The sequence below is a fragment of the Epargyreus clarus genome, unplaced genomic scaffold (assembly GCF_041222505.1).
Source record: "Epargyreus clarus isolate Ecla_fem2 unplaced genomic scaffold, WU_Ecla_fem_2.2 ptg000021l, whole genome shotgun sequence".
Lineage (NCBI taxonomy): Eukaryota > Metazoa > Arthropoda > Insecta > Lepidoptera > Hesperiidae > Epargyreus > Epargyreus clarus.
This window is the reverse complement of record NW_027332228.1, coordinates 8,226,236-8,247,673: the sequence shown is the minus strand read 5'-3', so window position 1 is coordinate 8,247,673 and position 21,438 is coordinate 8,226,236. Positions and strand designations below refer to the sequence as shown.

The 21,438-nt window shown below is 32.3% G+C and overlaps 1 protein-coding gene across 2 annotated transcripts; it reads left to right on the top strand.

The window, feature by feature from the left end:
* The first annotated feature begins 4,065 nt into the window (after positions 1 to 4,065).
* LOC140750729 (endocuticle structural glycoprotein SgAbd-2-like) lies at positions 4,066 to 11,494 on the top strand. 2 transcript variants are annotated; one of them, XM_073084428.1, is made up of 4 exons: positions 4,066 to 4,153; positions 7,746 to 7,888; positions 10,617 to 10,771; positions 11,182 to 11,494. In XM_073084428.1, the coding sequence occupies exons 1-4, from the start codon at positions 4,085 to 4,087 to the stop codon at positions 11,313 to 11,315; spliced, it is 501 nt and encodes a 166-aa protein (XP_072940529.1). In that variant the 5' UTR covers positions 4,066 to 4,084; the 3' UTR covers positions 11,316 to 11,494. The 2 variants fall into 2 exon arrangements, with proteins under 2 accessions (XP_072940529.1, XP_072940530.1); XM_073084429.1 differs by lacking the exon at positions 4,066 to 4,153 and adding an exon at positions 6,342 to 6,415.
* Positions 11,495 to 21,438: the final 9,944 nt, after the last annotated feature.

The window sequence follows — 21,438 nt, the reverse complement described above, 5'->3', positions numbered from 1 at the left end:
CAGTAATGAACAAAAATAGGATTCCCCAAAAGATGTAGAGTCAAACATTAATCTTCCTTAAGTTTTTACATAAATTTAAACAACAATTAATTAAAATAAATCAGAATGACTAAGAAATGAATATAAATGACAAGAGATAAGCATTTCTGTCATTTATAAACGCCGATTATGTTACACATAAAAAAGGTTTCCGCCGTACCACGGATTGTTACAACCTGTTTTTGGGTCACACTACTTAGCACGGGTTTCTTTTTAAAATTGGGAGCATTCTCCATAACGGTTTTAATGCCCATGGCATAGATGAGTATAGATAACACACCGCCTTGTAATTGAAGTATTAAACGGCTGAAAAAATTGTCAGCCGTTTGATTGGCTGTCATGGTTTGATTGATTGCCATTGAATGGCTGTCATGGTCGGAACAATGCCGACATGCGCAGGTAAGTGGTACAAAAACACGAAATCGAAGAAAAAGTGCGGAGAAACATCGTTTCATTCGTAAATGATTCGAAAACTATATTTTTTTAATATTTTTCAAACACGAAAATAAATGACAGGGACAATTTCAATTGTCAAAACTGGCCGATGGGTTATGGATTAAAGGCCAACTCATATCGAACATTCCAAGGTATGTGGGATCTGACAAGGGATAAAATTATACATAGACTCAATGCCCGACCACAGTCGACGTGGCTTAACTTAGGGTGGGTTGCATCAAAAGCCCGTTTAAAGTTAGTGTTAAAGTTAAATATAAGAGTAACTTTGACGGTATCGGTGGAATGTAAAAATTCTGTGTTGCACCAATTTCTTTGTCATTAACGACATTTGCGTCGCTGTCACCAGAATTTTTAGTCGACGTTGACAGAGAGAACTTGATTAATGCTGTAACTTTAATCGATCGAAATCGAGCGGTTAATTTTAAGTGTTAATTATGACGTAATTTCAACGTCAACTAAAATATAGATTTGACGATTGGTTAGGCTTTTGTAGACGTTAAAGTTACATGATGCAACCCACCCTTAAACAGTTACAAGAAACACATCATTGGTACGCATCACACATAGAAGGCTAGTATTAAAATTACTGTAATTAATATCTCACTAACTTCTCCAATAAAGCAAATGGTGCCATTCGAATATGGCCTTTCATAAGAACGATCAAAAATATCATGTTGCTTTGCAGTGTAATAGGATGGTACCATAAAAGCTCGTTTTGATTAGGGATGGACAATATGAAATTGAAGCATCGATTTTTATTATACATGAATAGCAAAAGGCCTTGTTACAACTATTTATTATTTGCGGAGACTTCACCATCACTAGCTTTTATTCTTATGGCAGCAGTTTTTGTCTATATTCATATTTTAATGCATTAAGGCGGAATGAACCATTAAGAAGGAATTAGGGGTATTAATAAACATGTGATCAACTTCAAATAGGATATTTGTTCTAAAACAGCCTCTAGTTATTTATCTGCAGATTTTTTTTTCTTCCGTTACGTAACAAAGCGGAAAGTGCGTACGGACCACACACGGCGACAGAAAACGTGGTTGTTGTCTACTCTTATGTCTAATGCACTTAATGACAATTATTATAGAAAGAGAACGAAGTTATCATATTAATAATTTAGTATATATTTTTACAATTTTTACTATACATATTTTTCTCTTATTCGTTTTCAAGTTATTTTTTACAATGGTAATCCATAGTCATATGTAATCAACCCCAGATAAGATAAGAGTCCTAAGGAACCTGAAACACCTGTACGTAGACGGATAACAAAGCAAGCAGAGTACCCTTAAGGACTCAGTTGGAATGCCTCGTATACTCAATAATATACTCAAATTTTTGTAGCTTAAAATAGTAAATTTACAAAATGGCAGTAGTTTAAAAATTTCCAGCAGACTTCACAGATTTCAGTTTCATTTATTTCTTTGTATGATAAGTCTTTGCTTGATCGATATATCGTCCATCCTTACTCGTGATGCCTAGCTGCAAATCATTAAATTAACTATTGCCTGCGGGCTTAGCCTTTTAGGTAATTGGAATCTTCACGGTGTTAGCAACGTCTGTAATTTTACGGCATAATATACCACAATACAAGTGCAGTATCGTTATACCATTGACCTAGACGCTAAATATTCAATCGAGAATCTTGAGAACAATGGAGCCAAAAGTTTATCAATTTAGTATTAGCATAATCCTTTTGAAGACTGGTTTTGGTATTAGATATGCATTTGGTATCTGAGAGTGGATGTTTGTAAGTTGAAGAGGAAATAACATCTAATACCTTTCTACACTCATAGCCCCACACTAGGATTTTTCCTGTGTCGTTGGTACCACTGACACACGCAAAGATGAACACAAATACAAACACTCAGCCTCAGAATCGAAACCTAAATACATCATTTAAATATTTGACTGCCCAGGGATTGAATCCGAAACCTGTGCGTTTCAGACCGGTATGGTCTCATTCAGGTCCCGCGTCTTATGACTGTAACATTTTTATTTCAATATACAGCATTGATAAGTTTAAAATAAAGTCTAGGGCTTCTTGTCAGAAAAAATCTGAAAAAAAAATATAAAAGAAAAGTTTGCCAAAGTTATGTCACTCATTTCACCTTGTGGTATCATAGGTCTACTATAGCGTCTATTTTGGTTTTCTTCATTCATTTTAAAAGTTTATTTATTTTGTTGTCTAAATCAAATATTAGTCAAAGAGTATGACAAGCTCTATCGGGGCGAAGGTATAATCAACAGCAAATTCGCACATATATTTAGGTACAGTTTAATTGCATCAGGCACTAATAACGTAATTATAGATTGCATAAACATATGATTTGATAAATGAGCACACAGTTCATGTGACTAACCATTGACAAGTATTCACGGCTAGATCTAGTAACATACACTAGAGTCTATACCAAGGTGTGAGCAACCTTTTAAAAGATGCTGGACGAATGTATGTTAACGAAGTCGCTAAACTTTTTTTTACATAGGGTTCACTAGATCATAGTACCGAGAATAGATAAGATCACTGCGACTAAAATCTTCCCCATAAATCTATGTAATGTCGCTTGTGATTTTGCATATCACATGACATAAAAACAAAGCTTAGTACGAGTTTTTACGTTTAGTATAAGTTTTTATTATGTATACCCTTAGTATGAGTTTTTACGTTTTGACAAAAATTACGTTTTGGTATTTTTTACGTATTGACCATACATTTCCAATCAGCGCCCCTAGCGGATTGTATCAGAATTGATTTGAAATATATGGAAAATACGTAAACAAAAACAAAAATAGTCATTCTTGTCAAAACGTAGAAACTCATACTAAGGTACTGATGTTCCTGCTTGATCTACTTATGAATAATGATACACAAGCCTTTGTAACATAGTTATCATAAAGGAGTAAGTAGTACGTTGGGTTGGACTGCCTTTGAACTGCATTTGCCCAAAAAATAAAATTCGACGAAAAAACTAATTATATAGTATGAACTTTTGCCACCCCACAAGCTTAGTGTTCCGTGGACCGGATCCTAAGCTAACATAATTATGGTTTATTCAAAGTGTCAAATACGGACCTGCCTGGTAATATGTCATTGCAGTCATATAAGTATTTAATTGACAATAATTTTAGTTGGTTATGGGACTACATCGTAAATCGTAATTATTTGCTTAATCATAAATGTCTATTGTGACTGATTGTATCTGCTGAAATTTTACTTATCTGTAAATGTTAACAACTCGACTTTTGTAATGTACCAAGCAAGAGTTATCGGTACATTTTATAATTTTTACATATGGTTCATTTCATCTATTAATATGGCAGTCACTGTAAGTTAAGTTTATTAATTAACTAACTTAGAAATTATGTGCTTGGTACAAATAAATTTTGTGAGAGTACTTCATAATACTTTTTAAAATACAGGAACACAATTTTTTTTAACGAGGGGGAAACCTTCAAAAGGTTCCCGACGACGTAGGAGCGACGCCGGGATATGTGGGATTTTTACCGCACTAAAACCCCCCCAGTGGCCTTCCTCAACACTTGTTGGAGACGCAACCGGAGTCCTCCAAGCGCGATGCCCCGATCGGGCTCTGCCCTGGGAGAGAAGTTTTCACTCCTCCCACACCATATGGTGTTCACGACGGTAAGCCACAACACATACCGCCGTCCTTCCCGGGGTCGCTTATTGTACGGTTCGAGCTCCCACCCTTGCCACCCGCGACCCCGGAAGCCCCCTTTTAGTCGCCTCTTACGACAAGCAGGGGATACCGTAGCCCTAGTCTAGTCCCGGAACTGCAGGGACAACTAAATGTTAGTCCTATATGTAGATTACACTAGTACAAAAGTCATTTGTTTAATGTATCTATTGCGCTCGAAAATTACGTCGCAACTTTTTTAAATTTAGAAAATGTACACAAATAAGTCGAAAGTAATTAACCAATTACCTTTTGTTTGAAACACTGAATCACGCTTGCATTTGCTTCCATAAGCTAAAACAACAGAGCACGATCCGATCTTCCCACTTATAATGAACTATGACCTAAAATTTCATTAAACATTTTGAAACACGTAATGGGAAATTAAAATAAACTGCTCAGCGCTTAGCGATGTTATGATCTAAGTAAATATCTTGATTGGATTCTTGATGTATGTTCAAGGTATTAACAGATGTTCAATTATAAATCTGTTTTGATATTTTAATTTTCTGCAAAAACACTAAAAGCTTATAAACTTTGTTGCGTAATCTACCGTTTTAGCTATTGTGATGTCTATCGGGTTTGTCCGACCTTGTGTTTTAATTTACTTTTCTGTAATCTACTTATCAAACGGATTGCAGTTCTCTAGGCACTTCATGTTACACGGGGCCATACAGTGAAAATCTTAAAAAAAATCATGGCATTTTTAACTTAGCACTTCCTGTAATAGAAGTAATAGAATTAGTAATTAGAATAGTAATTAGAAGATAATTTTGAAGGTGGCAGAAACTTTTTTGTTAAGAATCCTTTGACACCACCGCCACATTTATTTCTTTCTAATAACATCAGTGTTAAGCGCTTCTGTTTCCTGCTTTTAAGGGAGACATCTATCAGAGTACTTCTTAGTCCTCAGTTTGGCAATGCATCTATGGAATATAAATAACAATTCCTATACAGATAGGAATCTTAACTTATCTGGGGTTGTTTAGTGGACTTACATTGGATGCAGTAACCACTTACCATCAGATGCACTACATGCTCGTTTGCGCGTTACAGACCTATTTACAACCCATAAAGTATCAATTCGCTTGCATGAGTGCAGCGAATCCAAAATCATTGGCACAAATTTTTCATGTGATATGCGCTCATGCGTATACAATGTTATCATCAAATTTAAACTTTAAAGGGTAACGTCGTGAGGAATTGCGCATACCACGAAAAAACTGATGCAAGTACAATCTTCTTTACTACGATACATTAAAGACATTTTGAGATTTTGCGCTAAAATTTATAGACAGTACTAACTGCACTTTAAACCTTTTAAATTAAAAATAGTTCGTATGTTGTTTGTGGTATAATGCCGTTCTTGAAATTGAATTTATATAAAATGCGTAAAATACGCACTAGATTTTTTCCGAAGAATAAAGTCCCGTGGGAACGTAGTGATCTTTCTTTAGGTAACACAAACAAGCGAATGGCAGCTCGAATGTATATAACGCCTAAATTCTTAATGAGTTAGTAGTTAAGAATATTTAGCTGACATTATGAATATCTAATCCAATCCTAACATATTATACATATTTTTAAATTAATAATATTAATAATAAATAACAATAAAGTAGAACATAATAGAATCAATAAATGATAATTTTGGTTATTGTATAAAAGCTTCCTGTTATATAGTGATACTATGTTTAATTTAATATTAATTACAATAATATCTATAATATATGTTGCGACACAACAACTTTAATTTAGTTTTAACATTTAGTATAATTAACTTTTTAAAGTAACATTAAAAAGACAATACTAGTTGCTTAGATATTACTCAAAAAGTTTAAATATTATATACAAATAATAAAATAGTTAAATACAAATAAAGTGGTTAAACCCGTTATATAGTACATATTTATAGCTCCAAAAAATATTTAACTAAAAGTATGTCATCGCGGGACCAATAAATTATTATCAAAACAATAAAGTGGAGATTATCGCAAAAGATGCGTGTCTTTGTTGGGCGGGCGGTGCTTTGAAGTGAGGCGCGAAGCCTGCGCCTGCGCACCGTACTCCAATTTCAAGAGACGCGCTGCCTCCACCTAGTATAAAAGCTGGTGCGGCTGATCTGAAAAATCATTCCAGTCACACACATCCACCGAGGATCATACCTGCTCTTCTTTATTAATTTATTTTAATACACAATCATGAAATCGGTAAGTTTAGTTAAAGTTAAATTCCCCAACAATAAGGAACATAATTGTGTCCAGCATAAAAGTTTTTTTTTTTTATAAATGTGGCAATGACAAATGCCTTAACTATAAAATTTGTATCATTAAGTAAATTAACATAATTGCATATTTATAGTTAAATATAACTTCGAAATATTTCTACAATAACTTCATTTATATCAATAAGAAAAAATCCGTTTCCGTTTTTAATCAATAAAACATGTACAATATAACATCGGTACAATATTATAACAAATAAAATACTAATACAATTGAAACTCAAGTATAGTTTTCACATCAAACGATCCAGTTTAACATTTCGTCTTTTGATCAATATACCATCTGTTTAAAATGTAATATTTGTCAATAAAATATATTAAATAATTTGATACTATAATTTACGTTTCCGTTATATAGTTAAATTTAGTCGTTTTATATAAATAACGGCATTACCATAGCAATTTGTGTGAAGCAAACAATAAATCTTTCATTGTCATAAAATGTTATGTTGAAACAATCTTGTTAGTGAAAATGATCGGCTCTCGTGTGTTACGTAAAAAGATGGATCACTTTGAAATGGCTCCAGTGAATAAAATTCAAATTTAATATCATATGTTTGGTTTGGTAATCGCCTATAGTAGAATGAAATAAGTTATTTATAAAGGTTAAATTGCTGAACTTGACCAAAATTCCGTTTCATCTCCAAAATCTGCCAGATTAAAGTCATAAACAATTGTAAAGGTTAAATACTTTTATTCGTGATGTTTCTTATTATGCGAAACGGTTATTAAAACGCAAAGAAGTTTCTCTGGCTCAATATTAATGAGACTGGCGAAATAAGATTTTTTATATTTTTTAATTTTGTCTGAAAAATGTGATGCTCTATTTCATGTATATTTAAATAGTCACAGACTGCTGTTCACTTTCTCTCGTATTTGACGATTTTCTCTTTTTTTTTGGTAAGTTTTTGATGGATTTAAAAAATGTGTTGTCTCAAAAATTTAAAAATATATAACAATGCTCTAATTTTAACCCCTACCTAGTAAAATTTAATACGAAAACGCATTGATTTATTTTTTGTCGAATACTAGAATGAGCTAACGCAAATCATAGCACTCCACGGATATAGACCATTTGCGTACGTGTGGTAAGCTTATCGAGGACAGTGCTTTTCTTTGCAATTTTCCCTTATTTATTTCTTGGACAATGTAGGTAATTCAATTTATATTAAAATCGGAGTTACTCGAATCGTGTGCATTACATAAACAACAACACTGTACTTGCTAAGCTACATAAAGTTGTTCGTTTATTTCAGTTCATCGCACTATCCGCCCTTGTGGCTGTGACTTTCGCCGCACCACAGTTCCAGTACCAACAGCAGCAGTACCAACAGGGGCAAGTGATCCCCATCCTCAAACAAACACAAGAAGTTAACTTTGACGGCACCTACCAGTACAGGTAAGAATTAAAAATACGGTTAAAATAATTTGGCAATGTAAATAAGAAATAAGTTATGAATGAATACTTCTATCTGCTGATTTAGACAGCGTTGGAAGAGATATTAGTATATCTCTTCGCCCAGTCACCCAGTTTACAATTTTCCAAATAATAATATTTGGAAAATTGTAAACTGGGTGAAAAGTTTACGGGTGATGTTCCGATCCAATAGAAATATTAGAAAAAATATTGTAACTGACAATTTGTAAGTGCCTCCGCAGGCCCATACAATATTAATATATTCCATTTCATTACATTACGATAGTTATTACAATACATTGTTGTGATGATAACAAACGGAGCAACCTCCTAATTTAGGGTTTATTTGGATCGTTTGGGAAGAAAATTAGATTTTGCTTCGTGATCGTTGTTGTATTACACGATGTGTCCGCGACCGCACATGCTTTCATTCAAGTCGTCAAACCTTATACGATTAAAATAATAGCCTCAGTTTTATTATGATAGCGTTAAAGATATCTTTATTGTGTTGTTTTCTTAACTATATTTCATGAAATAGAACAGATGTAGATGAACAGGTTTCCAACAACGTAAAAGATTATAATCTATATTTGAGGAATGGAATTTTGATGGATATGAACATCTTACACGGAATCTTGATTAATTCCTTTGTGAGGTTGGGTAGAGCAATCATTCTTGAATTATTCATTTGATATCCCAGACCTTTTTGTAAGAATTTATATTTAGATAACATTATACTAAACAATATTTTGAAATATTTCTTTGAAATGCCAGTATCTCTATAAAGTCCATTATGGTCTACCAGGATGCCATACTCGTAAGCCATCAACGATAACTCCGAGTCAAGGGTTATTGGCTTGTTTCAACGTAACACATTTTATTAAGATAATATATTCGGAATGGCAACACTTAAAATTTTCAACTATTGCAAAACTGTTTAACGTTGTTAAATAAAAGTTATGACTCAAAATCTCTGACTAAGTTGTCCAATTATTTGTAGGTAATTTCATCCGTTGCATAAAAAACAAACATAAAAGTGCCAAAAAACACGGTTTGCTCAAAAATTTACATAATGCCAATAAGTTTAACTAATTAGACAACCAATGTGAATTTAACTGTTTAGTTAGGAATACTATAGTTAGATGTACCTGTATTACAAAATTCACTTTATTAAGTGGATCTATAAACACACCTTAGTTAAATGTCAAATTTATAGGAGTAGGAGTCATCTACGATCATGACCAAAGCCTGATTACGCAAGAAAATTAGCTCAGATGTCATTGCCAACTTTGTGTCACCAAACCCTAATGAGAACTTACATGGAAGACCGTTGCAAAAGTTTATTAGTTTAACATCATATATCACCATGAAAGACCAATAAAATTACGAAAACGGTCGAAAATTGCACCACGAATGTCTACAATACAAGCCAAATATATAGATTTATTGGTGTCTTAACTTATTATGTATTCTAATAGCATCGATTAACTTTAAGCCACTAATCTGCATTTTATTAAGTTATTTGTATATGTAGATAACCTAGAATTTACGGAAAGGTTACGTGAAAATTAGAAAACAACACTTCTAATTTCTTATATCATTGTTAAGTATAAGTATCAAAAAACACTAAGAAAAAGCTCCTTTGTAAGTATGTGTGAAATGTCTATATAAGCTACGACCATTAGTTAGGTTATGTGTCGGAATTTTCTCGGTCTAAAGATTGACAATACAACCTGATTGCACGGCAGAACGTTTCGGTGAAACATCGTTACATTTGGTATTTGCGTGCATTAGACGTCAGTTATTTCAAACATTCGTTTATTATCGCCTTACATGCTTTATGAACCTTTGCGAATTATGAGTTCAGACCTTTTGTTGGTAAACTAACATTAAATTGTAAGCTGTCAATCATAACTTTGTGCAATAATTACACAGCGTTTGTTCCATTGCATTCTCGATTTACAAGGTTCGATAATTAGTTTATTAATTTTATGCATCTCGTATTTACGATAATTTATGTATGTACTTATAGTGTTTCGCGTATCCTAAAAGACAATACACAGGTAATCAGTAGTTATAAATCAGTTATGACAACGAAGGATTGAACGTGATGTAATAACATACATTATATATTATACACTTGAGAGTTGCTTATACACTTTTCCATGGTGTGGTTTACCAAACTAAATTTGACTACGGTTCTATTGTTTATCTTTGTATCTTGCGAATTATAATTTTACTATGTTAGTAGAAAAAATCGAACCGACTAATGTTTACACATTAAAAACTTTGTCAAAAAGTCAAACTGTCAAGTATAACATTGACTCTAATGTAATTATTGTAAATTACAGTAATTAGGAGAAGTTCCAATTTCAATCCTAATCGAATAGAAGCCAACATCTAGCTTCAAATGCAGTATTCTCCAGGGCTATTTTTCTGTCACTGTCATTATACAGGAGTAAGTTGTCTAGCAATTATACAGAAATAAATTATGAAAGAAAAATCTCTATAACGATTTGAGGATGTAGCATTACTTAGTTAACATTAGTTGGCGAGGTAAGGGAAACATATTTACCCGAGGCATGCCAACTTGTCTACTTACCATCAGATTCATCTGATCATCAGATTCATCTCTTATTCACGTTTACTACTACAATATTGACAAAAAGCAAAAAAATGCATTTTATTTAATTGTATTCTCCGTCAACAGTTATGAAACCGGCAATGGTATCAGCGCGCAAGAGCAAGGTTATCTGAAGAACGCTGGAATTAAAGACGCTGAAGCGCAGGTCGCTCAGGGTTCCTTCGCCTACACCTCACCCGAGGGTATCCCCATCTCCGTTTCCTACATCGCTGATGAGAACGGTAAGTGCATCATACATAAATTTAATACTTACAAAACTTTATATTTACCTTACATACTTTGTCCATAATTGACGTTTTACTCTCAATTATGTCTTAGAACTCTGTCTAAATTACATTGCAAAGTAAAATACTATGAACATTTTGTTACATTACACTATAAATTTGCTGTTTGTATGTTTTCAAAGAAATTAATTGTATTAACATAAAATAATGTTTTCAAAGATCTATATAAACGCACATGTAATAAACTCCAGAAGTTTGTTAACTTCGTTTGTTCATTTCTATTTGAATCGGTCTTGATCATTTAAAGTCTTGAATAGTTTTAGTAATTTTCAAATTATTACTTGAAGAATATTGAGGCAAAATATTAAAAACTAAAGTATTTAAAATATTATGTTCTATTGTTTCAGGTTTCCGTGCCGAGGGTGCTCATCTCCCCACCCCTCCCCCAATCCCTGAAGCCATCGCCCGTGCCCTCCAGTACATCCAGTCGCAGCCCCCTCAACCTCAACAACCCTACTCACAACAACCCTTCCGCGGATAAGCTCCTATGATCCTATATAAGCCGATGATACAATACTTCGACGTGATGCAACTCTCAGCGCCAGAATTAGGAATAGGAACATGACGCCATGATGAATAGTTTTAGATAAGCGACCTGTTACTGTGATTTATTTTATAATTTAAGAAAATACGAGATTAATAACTATAAAGAAATTTAAATGACTTTATTTTATTTCACGCTACACTTATTTTTAATACTGCTTTTTAATTTATATTTTTTATAAAATCCTTCGTATATATTTAACTCAGTAACGTGATAAGGGATAGAAAATGTTAGAAAAATAAATATGAGTAGTATTGTAAAAATCCTAGTCACAAGAATATTGCTATTTTTATTAGGAATTATTATTACTAAGCTTCCGGTGTCTGTCCGTCTGTTCGTCTGTCACAGGGCTCTGTAATATATAGACACTTGTAATTTTTAAAATGTATATAAAACGTTCGCTATAACAACAAATACTAAAAATAAAAAAGTTGAATATAAAAGGGGGTCCAAATACAAGAAATCAACGCCCAGATGTTACCACTAACGCCATCTGTGTTCACATATAATAAATTGTCAGCTCACGCAGTAAACATCACACATCCCTAGTATACAGAACTTCTAAGAGATGGCGTTACTTGCTACACCAAATAATGTAAGAAAGGATAAAATAATAAGTTAACCAATCCATGTTTATAATTAGAACATTTGGTAGTACGAAAGCCTCCATGTGCGAGTTCGACTCATACTTGGCCAATTATTACTTTACTTTATGCAGGAATAAAACCATATATATTGTATTCTCACCTACAAAGTAATTTACGAAGTCGATCAGAGCACTGCTAGCTTTCTATTCTTAATAAATATGATTAACTTTTAATATCTTCTATAAACAATACAAAGTGACGTGAAATGATACTCTTTGTAAAGGTATGTTTCTGTGATCCACTAGGCGACTCCTGCATTGAGAAATCCACTGCCACATTCTTATCGACAAATTAAACCCTCCTTATATCCTGATTAAAATAAAAATAAATATCATACACAAAAGAATTATGTATCCATTTGTGATTTTACGGAGTTCTGTAACCGTAACCGAAACTTTCCGATATTCGAAATAAAAATCTATACGTAATCGTAACTGAAGCCGATAAAGTTTCAAATAATTTCGAATAAGGGTAGAGACTAATGAGACACAAATATAAAATAATACTTACCTATTTGTATTTCCTTTAGTTTAGTAGTTTTATAAGTCCCTAACATTCGAAATTGACTGCAAGTATTCGACATTATCGGATAATATTTCAACATCCGTAACATAATCTTAAACCGTTATAATATTTTTCATAGAGGTAGTCAAGATATTCAGATACGAAATTTCATATCATAACATCTCTAGAATGCATTAACGTTTTTGCGTGGGACTTTTAGCCATATTGCTTAATGTGTAATAATAAAAAACTAGTCTATATTGTTCCGGCATAAACCAATTTCAAAGATGTACACAACAAAAAAGAAATATTTAAAATGATTTGGAAGGTGTGAGTTTTTAGATATTTTTGAACATATATTTAATATATTTTTCTCCTTTTCTTTATATTGAATACATTCTTTGCACATTTAAGAATAGAGACAAAATATATTTAAATATTTAATATCGAATTATGCATCGGAAGTTATCCCAATTAAGTAATTCTCATTTGGATTTTAAATTTAGATGTATGGATTTCATAACATCGCAACATGGTAGACTTATGTAAAGATAAATAATCTGTTATAAGACACTATTAAAACTAGATAAAAATAGTTTTAGTGTTTTTAGCGGCTTTATTTATGTAATAGAAGTAGCTCATGGACCACTTTTTCAACTTATGTTTAATTAACACGACCACTTGTGAACAACGGAGGTCAGAGCAGTTATTAAAATGTATAATTAATTCATTCAAAATAACCTTGATAATTTGAAAAATGGTACATCCTCACTTGCTATACTTTTATAATATTAGTAGATAATTAGAAGGTGGTTAGACTTAGAACTCTTTGTGGTTGGAATCCAAAGCAACAGCTCCTAATGTACTTCTTTCTAAAAATAGCACGGTTAAGCGCTCCTTTGTTCTGGACTTTCACATACGACCCGTGTAGACCATAAGCAGAGGATTGCAGGTTCGATATTCGACTAGGTAGATACAGATTTTAGAAATTATTTTGTGTTTACGGTTAAAAAGTATATTAATAACTACAACAGTACAACAACACTACAATCAGTATTATTCGTAAAATAAGGAATAAAAACACATTTATTCATAAACAGAGTAAAAGCTCTATCTTTCATATGACTGCAGCGCCATCTCTTTGAAAAATATTAAACTTTAACCGATTAATATCGCGCAACGTCACATCTCTGCTACGATTTCAAAAATCGAACTTCTACAGGCTCGCGCGCAGAGGCTGTGTATTTTATTAGTAACAAAAAATTGAGATAGATGGCACTGTACTTAATTTTATACTATTATAACTACGTATTGATATAAATAAAGTATTAAAAAAAACAACATTTTTTGGGACTAATTAAAAAATTAACAATGAAAATTTGTTCCCTCATTTTGATCTGTTTTCTTTATTAATTTCGTTTATTCTTTGGCGTCCTGTACTCATTTTGCCAAGAGGATCACCTCTCGGAGGAGACCACTCCATTCGAGAACCTTCTTTACTTATTCGAGGATTACGTATTACAATAAAACTAAATGTCTTGCACATTTTATGGACCTCTCTCTTTTAGTGGTCAGGTAGAGTCAGATTTTAGAGCTTAAATCCAGTCTGACAAGACTATATTATTTGTAATGTTGTTAAGTCAGTAAAAACATCCTTGATGGCAAAAAGGTCAAGGTTCTTAATCATTACAGTGTATACCTATACAATAATATATCTATATTATGTAATTTTATATGAAATATATGTATATAATAATGTCCATCGCAGTTTTTTGTGATCGCTATTTAGGAATTTTGTAAATATAATTTGTGATAGGAAAACAAATTAATTGGATATGTTCCGATTTTTTTTCAACATTTTAACATAGATGGAATTGATTTCTAAATAAGTTTTAGAGGGAATGCCGTCCACTTAATAGTAAATGGGCATTGCCGCCCATGGAACGGGTGTTGTACCTGAAGCCAAACAAACTTCCTTCCACTGATCCGCATTGACTGCTGTAGGCGAGAAATAGGAGGTACCCAGGAATAGTGTTCCAAATTTTATTTAAAATTTTAAACTAAAAAATTGTAAATTGTAAAAAAGCGTGGGGTGCACACTCTCGGTAGTTATAAATATTTTACCGACAGACATGAGCAGAAGGACCAACTCTTTGATATTTTCAAAAGCACCCCACGCTTTTTTTACAATTAAATATATCTTTTTTTGTTGTTAATACAATTTTTCATTAAATTTTTTCTAAGTTAATTTTATATTTTTTAGTTTGATTTCTATAAAAGCGTGTACTTTAGTTTTTTAACCTATATTTATTTTTTAGTAAAATTTCTTATAAAAGCGAGTTCTTTAGTTTCTTTAATTATTATTTATTGTTTTATTTATACTGCTGTTCAAATTAAGCATCCACATTTCGTCATAATTATAAGGATATATGTTGATCTCTTTGTACTGAAAAACGGAGTTACTCACTGACAAACATACAAGTGAAGCTAATATAAAGCGTGTTATAAAACACTTAAAAGAATATTAGGTAAGCACGTAATATAAATGAAGTGCACAAAAACATTTCCTAGTCATTAGTACGTCTCGGCCTTGTTCAATTTGATTTTGATATGTTTGTGATAAAACTATTTTTAGATCCTTACTAATATTATAAATCCGAAAGTAACTCTGTTTGACTGTCTGTCTGTCTATCTGTCTGGTTGTCTCTTCTTCACGCTTAAACCACTGAACCGATTTTAATGAAATTTTGTACAAAGATAGTCTGAGACCCGAGAAAGGACATAGGATAGTTATTATCCCGGAAATTCAACGGGAACTAGGGATGGCGCTCTAAGATCGATTAATCGGAAAATCGATCTTTTGGACCCAAAACATCGATTATTTTAATCGATATTAGTAAGGATTGAATCGTGAACTATGTATTTGATCAAGTGATGATCTTTAGCAAAGTTGAAGGTACGGATTTTTAGTTTTACGTATGTTAGTATGTTATATTATTTTCTTTTAAACGCGGGCGAAGCCACGGGCAAAAACTAGTATATTATAATATAATATAGTTTCAAAATAGTATCTAAGATCAGGACGAAACAAGATAGAAAGTACATTTCGTTGGGCAAAATAATATTATGTATCGCCTGCTTATAGTTTGTTTATGGAATTTAGCAATCATTGCTTTTATGCCAGATGAAAAGGATGCCATAATTTTAAGCTAATAATTTCCGTCTGCCATGAGACGTATATGATTAAGGTTATTTCGTCTTTTACCTTAATCATCGCAGACGAAATTATGAGTAAAATTTTACAATACCATTTTGTTATGTAGACAAACTAAGAAAAAAATATTTTATTTATCTACGCATCGATAAGATCTCAAATTATGTTGTAAATTACATTGATTGTGCAGTAAGAAATATATTTCCATTTTTATAAGGAAAACTTGATACAATAAATCGATACGTATTCGGCCTATATGTACAAAATTAAAAGTGTTCTTCTAATTTTATTATTTTGTAGCTCCATGGCAATATGCACATCAAATTTTCTTTACCTATATTTTCTTCAGTTTTCGTTTTTTTTTATATACTCGTAATATAGTAGTAGCAGACGAGCAGTCCACCTGATGGTAAGTGGCTCCTACCACACATGGACATCTGCACTCAACTTCAGATAGGATTAGATAATCTTACCTGAAGTCGGCAACAGATGCACCACTACCCCTGAGGACAAAGCTAGAACGCCTCTGAAAAGGCAGAACAGTCGCGCATAACTCTGCTGTTATGTGGCAGAAATAAGTGTGGCGGTGGTGCTGCCGGAGTGGAACCACACCTTAGTTTAATCTACTTAGTTAATTTTGGTTCTACATTAAGAAGTTGTAGATAACAATTTGAGACCATCACTTTTTGAGAAACGAATACTTTGTTAGATATATTATGTACTAATAAATTAAATACAACTGGCACTAAATATCCTTGTTGATTTAAATCCAATGTTAACAACATAAGATACACTTTTAACAATATAATTGTTTTAAGTTACATTCGATACCGATTCATAATTCACATCACACTAAGAAACTAGCTTTATAGTAGCCTATAAAAAGATGAGAGCGAGGCGCAGATGAGCAATCGCGTTCACAGATACTAGGTAGCGAAACTCATAATAAATCTAAGTATATTATTGCTCAGTTCTACTATTTCTGATGTAGGGCGGCAACATATCGCTTTCATAGACCACGGGTCCTCAAAAATATTTAACTACGTAAATGTTATCAATTTGCCACGTGAGTGCTTCGTTCTACCAATACGCCTAACCTTCTTATGTACAAAAATCTCGATAAAGATAGCTAAAATGAGTATCAAAGTTACCGATTGGTTAATTCTCCAATTTTGTACAATACTTCCGGATTTTATTTTTATTATTTTTTTAGGTAATCCAGTGTAGCCAATCATATTCAAGTGGCACGTTAAATATAGCATAATAACCATGCATCGTATATTAACAATAATTTGTTTATGCAATTTTGCAATCGCTGCAGAATTTGAAGATAAGGATGCAAACGCTCTGGAATACCATTACAACAATGATGGAAAAGGAAATTATGATTTCAGGTATGTTAAGTTATTTGAATGTTTGTAAAATTATATTTACATTTACAGCGATTATAAATACTTAAATTTCGAAGTTACTTATTTTTTGTACTCTTTTACTAATTTTTATATTATTACAGTTATTTAACTTCGAACGGCTTGTACAGAGAGGAAACAGGACGATTGGTGAATGTGGGTGAAAAAAATGAACATATGGAAGTTAAAGGCTTGTATACGTTTAGAGACGATAATGGACCAGTAAAGATAACGTTTAATTATACTGCGGATGAAACAGGATATCACGTCGAATATCATCGTGTAGTCCGCCCGGTAAGTATATAAATCCTTTATTGTTCCACTGCTAGACACTAGTTTCTTAACCATTCACACCGGACGAACGCGGACAATCTTCAAACCCTTGGCAATGTATTGAAGAACTATAGCAGCTTATTATTATCACAATTTATATTATTAAAACGTTCTGAAGAGATTCCATAAATGCAATATCAAGGTGAATTTTTCAAATGGGCCTTAAAGGCCAAATCCGAATCTACAAGGATTAGCAAAAAATGCTGAAAGGAGTTACGAGGCCGATTTTATAAAACTGAATCATTCGTTTTTTAAAATATATTTTTCCCTAGCCGGGAATCAAACGAGCTCATTGTTTCATGTCTCCTTCACGGCTTGATGGATTTTAACATATAACGATCGTTGGATTAGTGTAAATTGTGGAAGTTACATAGGCTATATAATTAGGCATTTTAAAATAATTACTTGATTTTCAGTATTTCTTTGTAGGTAAATAAAAAGTTTTAGTTATTATCAAGTTCGATATTCCGTAACATTTTAATTCGGCTGTAGCCATTCACGCACACATGTAAAAATTACCATAAATAATTTCCCTTGTTACAGGTAACGAAATCTGGAGCATTAGTAGCATCATTATTAGGGAAGTGAATAGTTATCGTTTTTAAAAACTACTCGTATATGTGTATTCAGGGGAAGGGCGATTATATTGGACACGCTGTTTACGCCATTATCTGCCGAAAGATCTTGAGCGCCGACTTCAGAACTATGTACTAAACCAACATATATTTTAATATTTTTTTCTTTGTAGTGACATAGAAGTCCATTATATTTTTTCGTTATTTTTTCTTGGTAAAAATATAATAATGTCAACGTGAACAATTAATTTTAATTAAACAAAATTTAATTTTATGAATAATTTTAATTTTATTATTTTATTTATTTTTGTAATGATGTGTTTGTGTCCTTCCGCAATCCACATTCGTTCGGCCTGATACGCTGTTAATCGACTTTGAGCAGGAAACCTTAAAGAATAATTCCATGTTAGGACTCCTTCACGCCAACGTTTTTCCAGCGTAGGCGTTCGATGCACACGGCGTATACGACGCTACGCAGTAGTGCAGCGTCATGTACAATTGTTTTCATCGTGAATATGCACCCGCTAAATTATTTGATAGCAGAATTGATTATGTATGATGTACAACAGTTCATCAAATATAGGTTTTGGCATTAAAAAGTACAAAATAAATTATTTCAATTATATATTTGATTTGAGTATTTTATAGCACAAACAATCATTTTAACGTGATTGCAACTTATACAACGGATATCATAGACGTTTTAGTTCGATTTTGTTTTAATTTTCTTTTCATAAGCAGACGCCCGTGCGAAGCTAGTGCGTTACGTATATGCAGCGTTATCGCGGCGTCTGAGTTACACCTACGCTGGAAATACGCTAAGTGTAATAGTCGCCTTTTTATTATTCTTTGATAGTTTTTAGATTATTGTTTGAAAGTCCAGTTCAAATTAGCTGAGTAGTTATAAGAATATAAATAAAGCGTTTTGGAACTTCATGTTCACGTTCTTAGACCATTATCTAACATTGACAATCGAATTGATAGAGAAATACCTGAAGAAGATGGCGATATCGATCAGTATTATTGTATACCCAACAGGCAAATGTTGTTTAATAATATGAAAGACCTTGAACCATCACAAATATCAGAAACCTGAATTAATTTTATCGATGCGTAGCAATTAAAATTGCAAAAAAATATTATTAACAGTCGTAACCCGTGACCGGTTATCTAATATGTATTGGACTACTAGAATTTTATACCACATTCCTTGTATTACATTGATCCTCAAGTCTAGACAAAAATTATATAAAATATTAAGTGTGGACTCATATTCAAATCTATTTAGCGTAATTGCGGTTAAAAAGAATGCAAATGCAGGGTTGACTGGTACAAAATGCCATCAGGCATTATGTTTGCCCTTTTGTAGCTTAACTTTCTGTTAGTGTTACAATAAATAAATAAATAAATAAATAAAAAGTTGCGGACGTGTTTTGGGGCACACTGTCAATGCTTTTACACGTGTCAGCTGTGGATTAACTTAATACTAAGAACATGCAACGGCATTAGAGGAAATTAATGTATACAAAATAAGCGAATGATTCTAAATCTATAAAGTAAATACTGCAGAGCCTCGGCTATGTTTGCAGTAGAGAGGGGCCCCGACTTTTACGCAATCATGTATTCCCGGAGCGCTGTATTATGGATTCAAAGGTGGTAGAATCTCTACCTAGTCTGCTACTCCTGAAAACTACTACGAAAAAAAAGTTTCCGTAAATCCAAGTATGAGATTCTCCTTACTTTATTCGAGTGCATGGACATTCCCTTCGTAATTCTGACTCTAGTAGCACCGTAACGATAACTATAAATAAGAAAGTTACCTCTTTTTATAAAATAAATTTTATAATAAATGAAAATAAAAGCGATTTTATTAGCTTAAGTATGTACTTGTAAGTTTTCATATAACATTAATAGTAAAACAATCAATATGTAAGTGCCAATATAATGTATATGAATACTAAGTGTTTTAAAATACGACTATATTAAACATTTTTCATTTTAAAGTTGAATCAGAATAAGCAGTATGGTCAAAATTTATTCATTACGTACAGAGCTTAAGGCATTGAGGCCTGTTTCGGTGGTTTTAAGAGCGTGCAAGTTGCTAATCTTTTCAGTACACAGCGATATATTCTGTAAATAACATTAAACCATAATATCGTTCAATCAGTGAGAAATTTTAAGTGTCCCTAATTACAAAAAGCATGTTAAAAATAGCATAAAAATAATGTATCGTATATTAACAGTAGTTTGTTTGTGCACTTTTGCAATCGCTGCAGTGATACCAATTGAAAAAGATGCAACCATTTTTAATTACGATTATCAAAATGATGGCAGAGGAAATTACCAGTTTAGGTACCATTATAAAGAGTATATTTTAAATTTTCATAATGATGTTTAGATGTTTATACTATCTCTAAATATGTTTAAAGTCATTCAGTTGATGAAAATTAGAAATAACTTAATATAGTGATTATTATATTTTATTTCAATACTTAAAACAATATATTTCTGATATTTCTTTTTACTAATAAATCTTTATACCATCTAAAACCTCGATTTTACTCTCGTAGTTACTCGTAGTTATAGGACTCATTTAAGTTCATCAAATTTGAATGGGGATCTATATTAATTTGAAAAATAATTATTTGTACGATTTACCAGCATTCCTTTATATTTTACGGAGTCTACCTAAAACCAGCTTGTCAACCTAACCTTCATAAATCTTACATATTGTATTTTTTATAGTTACGTAACTTCGAATGGCATCAAAAGAAATGAGACAGGACAACTGGTTAATGAGGGTCAACAAAATGAATATATAGCTGTGCGAGGCTTCTATGCATTTACAGACCAAGAAGGAAAATATAGGCACTTTGAATATACTGCGGATGAAAACGGATATAATCAAGTTAAGGTGCATATTAACGTCGTGGTAAGTATATAGGGTGAAATTTTCAATTGGCCGTGGATAGCGAAATCCGAAATTAAGGTTTACCTCATAGAACTTTTACTTTTCAGCATTTGATACTGACAATATCAAATAGAGCAAAAATGTATAAAGTATTTTTTTAAGTTAACTCTTTCTATTCCTCCCTATAAGGATTGTGTATTTACAACCTAATAATATATTTTAAATAAAATCACTAAATCCTGATCTTTTTTGGTATTTCTTACACATTTTTGGTTTCGCTATCCACGCCCACTTTTAAAATCATCGTTTACTCTTTTCACATAATATGAGATAAATTATATTAAATAATAGATTAATATGAATTAAATAGAGGTGATAAATTTAAATTTTACTTGATGTTTGAAACAGATGTGTTGCTACCTCTGAACGGTTGGAAACACTCGGATAAGTATGTCATTCTTAGCACA

What these genes read in the sequence shown, in the direction of transcription:
- LOC140750729 (XM_073084428.1), top strand. Translation starts at nt 4,085, where the DNA reads ATGCCCCGATCGGGCTCTGCCCTGGGAGAGAAGTTTTCACTCCTCCCA. An exon ending in ACCATATGGTGTTCACGACG is followed by an intron (nt 4,154 to 7,745) that starts GTAAGCCACAAC and finishes CGTTTATTTCAG; the next exon opens with TTCATCGCACTATCCGCCCT. An exon ending in GACGGCACCTACCAGTACAG is followed by an intron (nt 7,889 to 10,616) that starts GTAAGAATTAAA and finishes CTCCGTCAACAG; the next exon opens with TTATGAAACCGGCAATGGTA.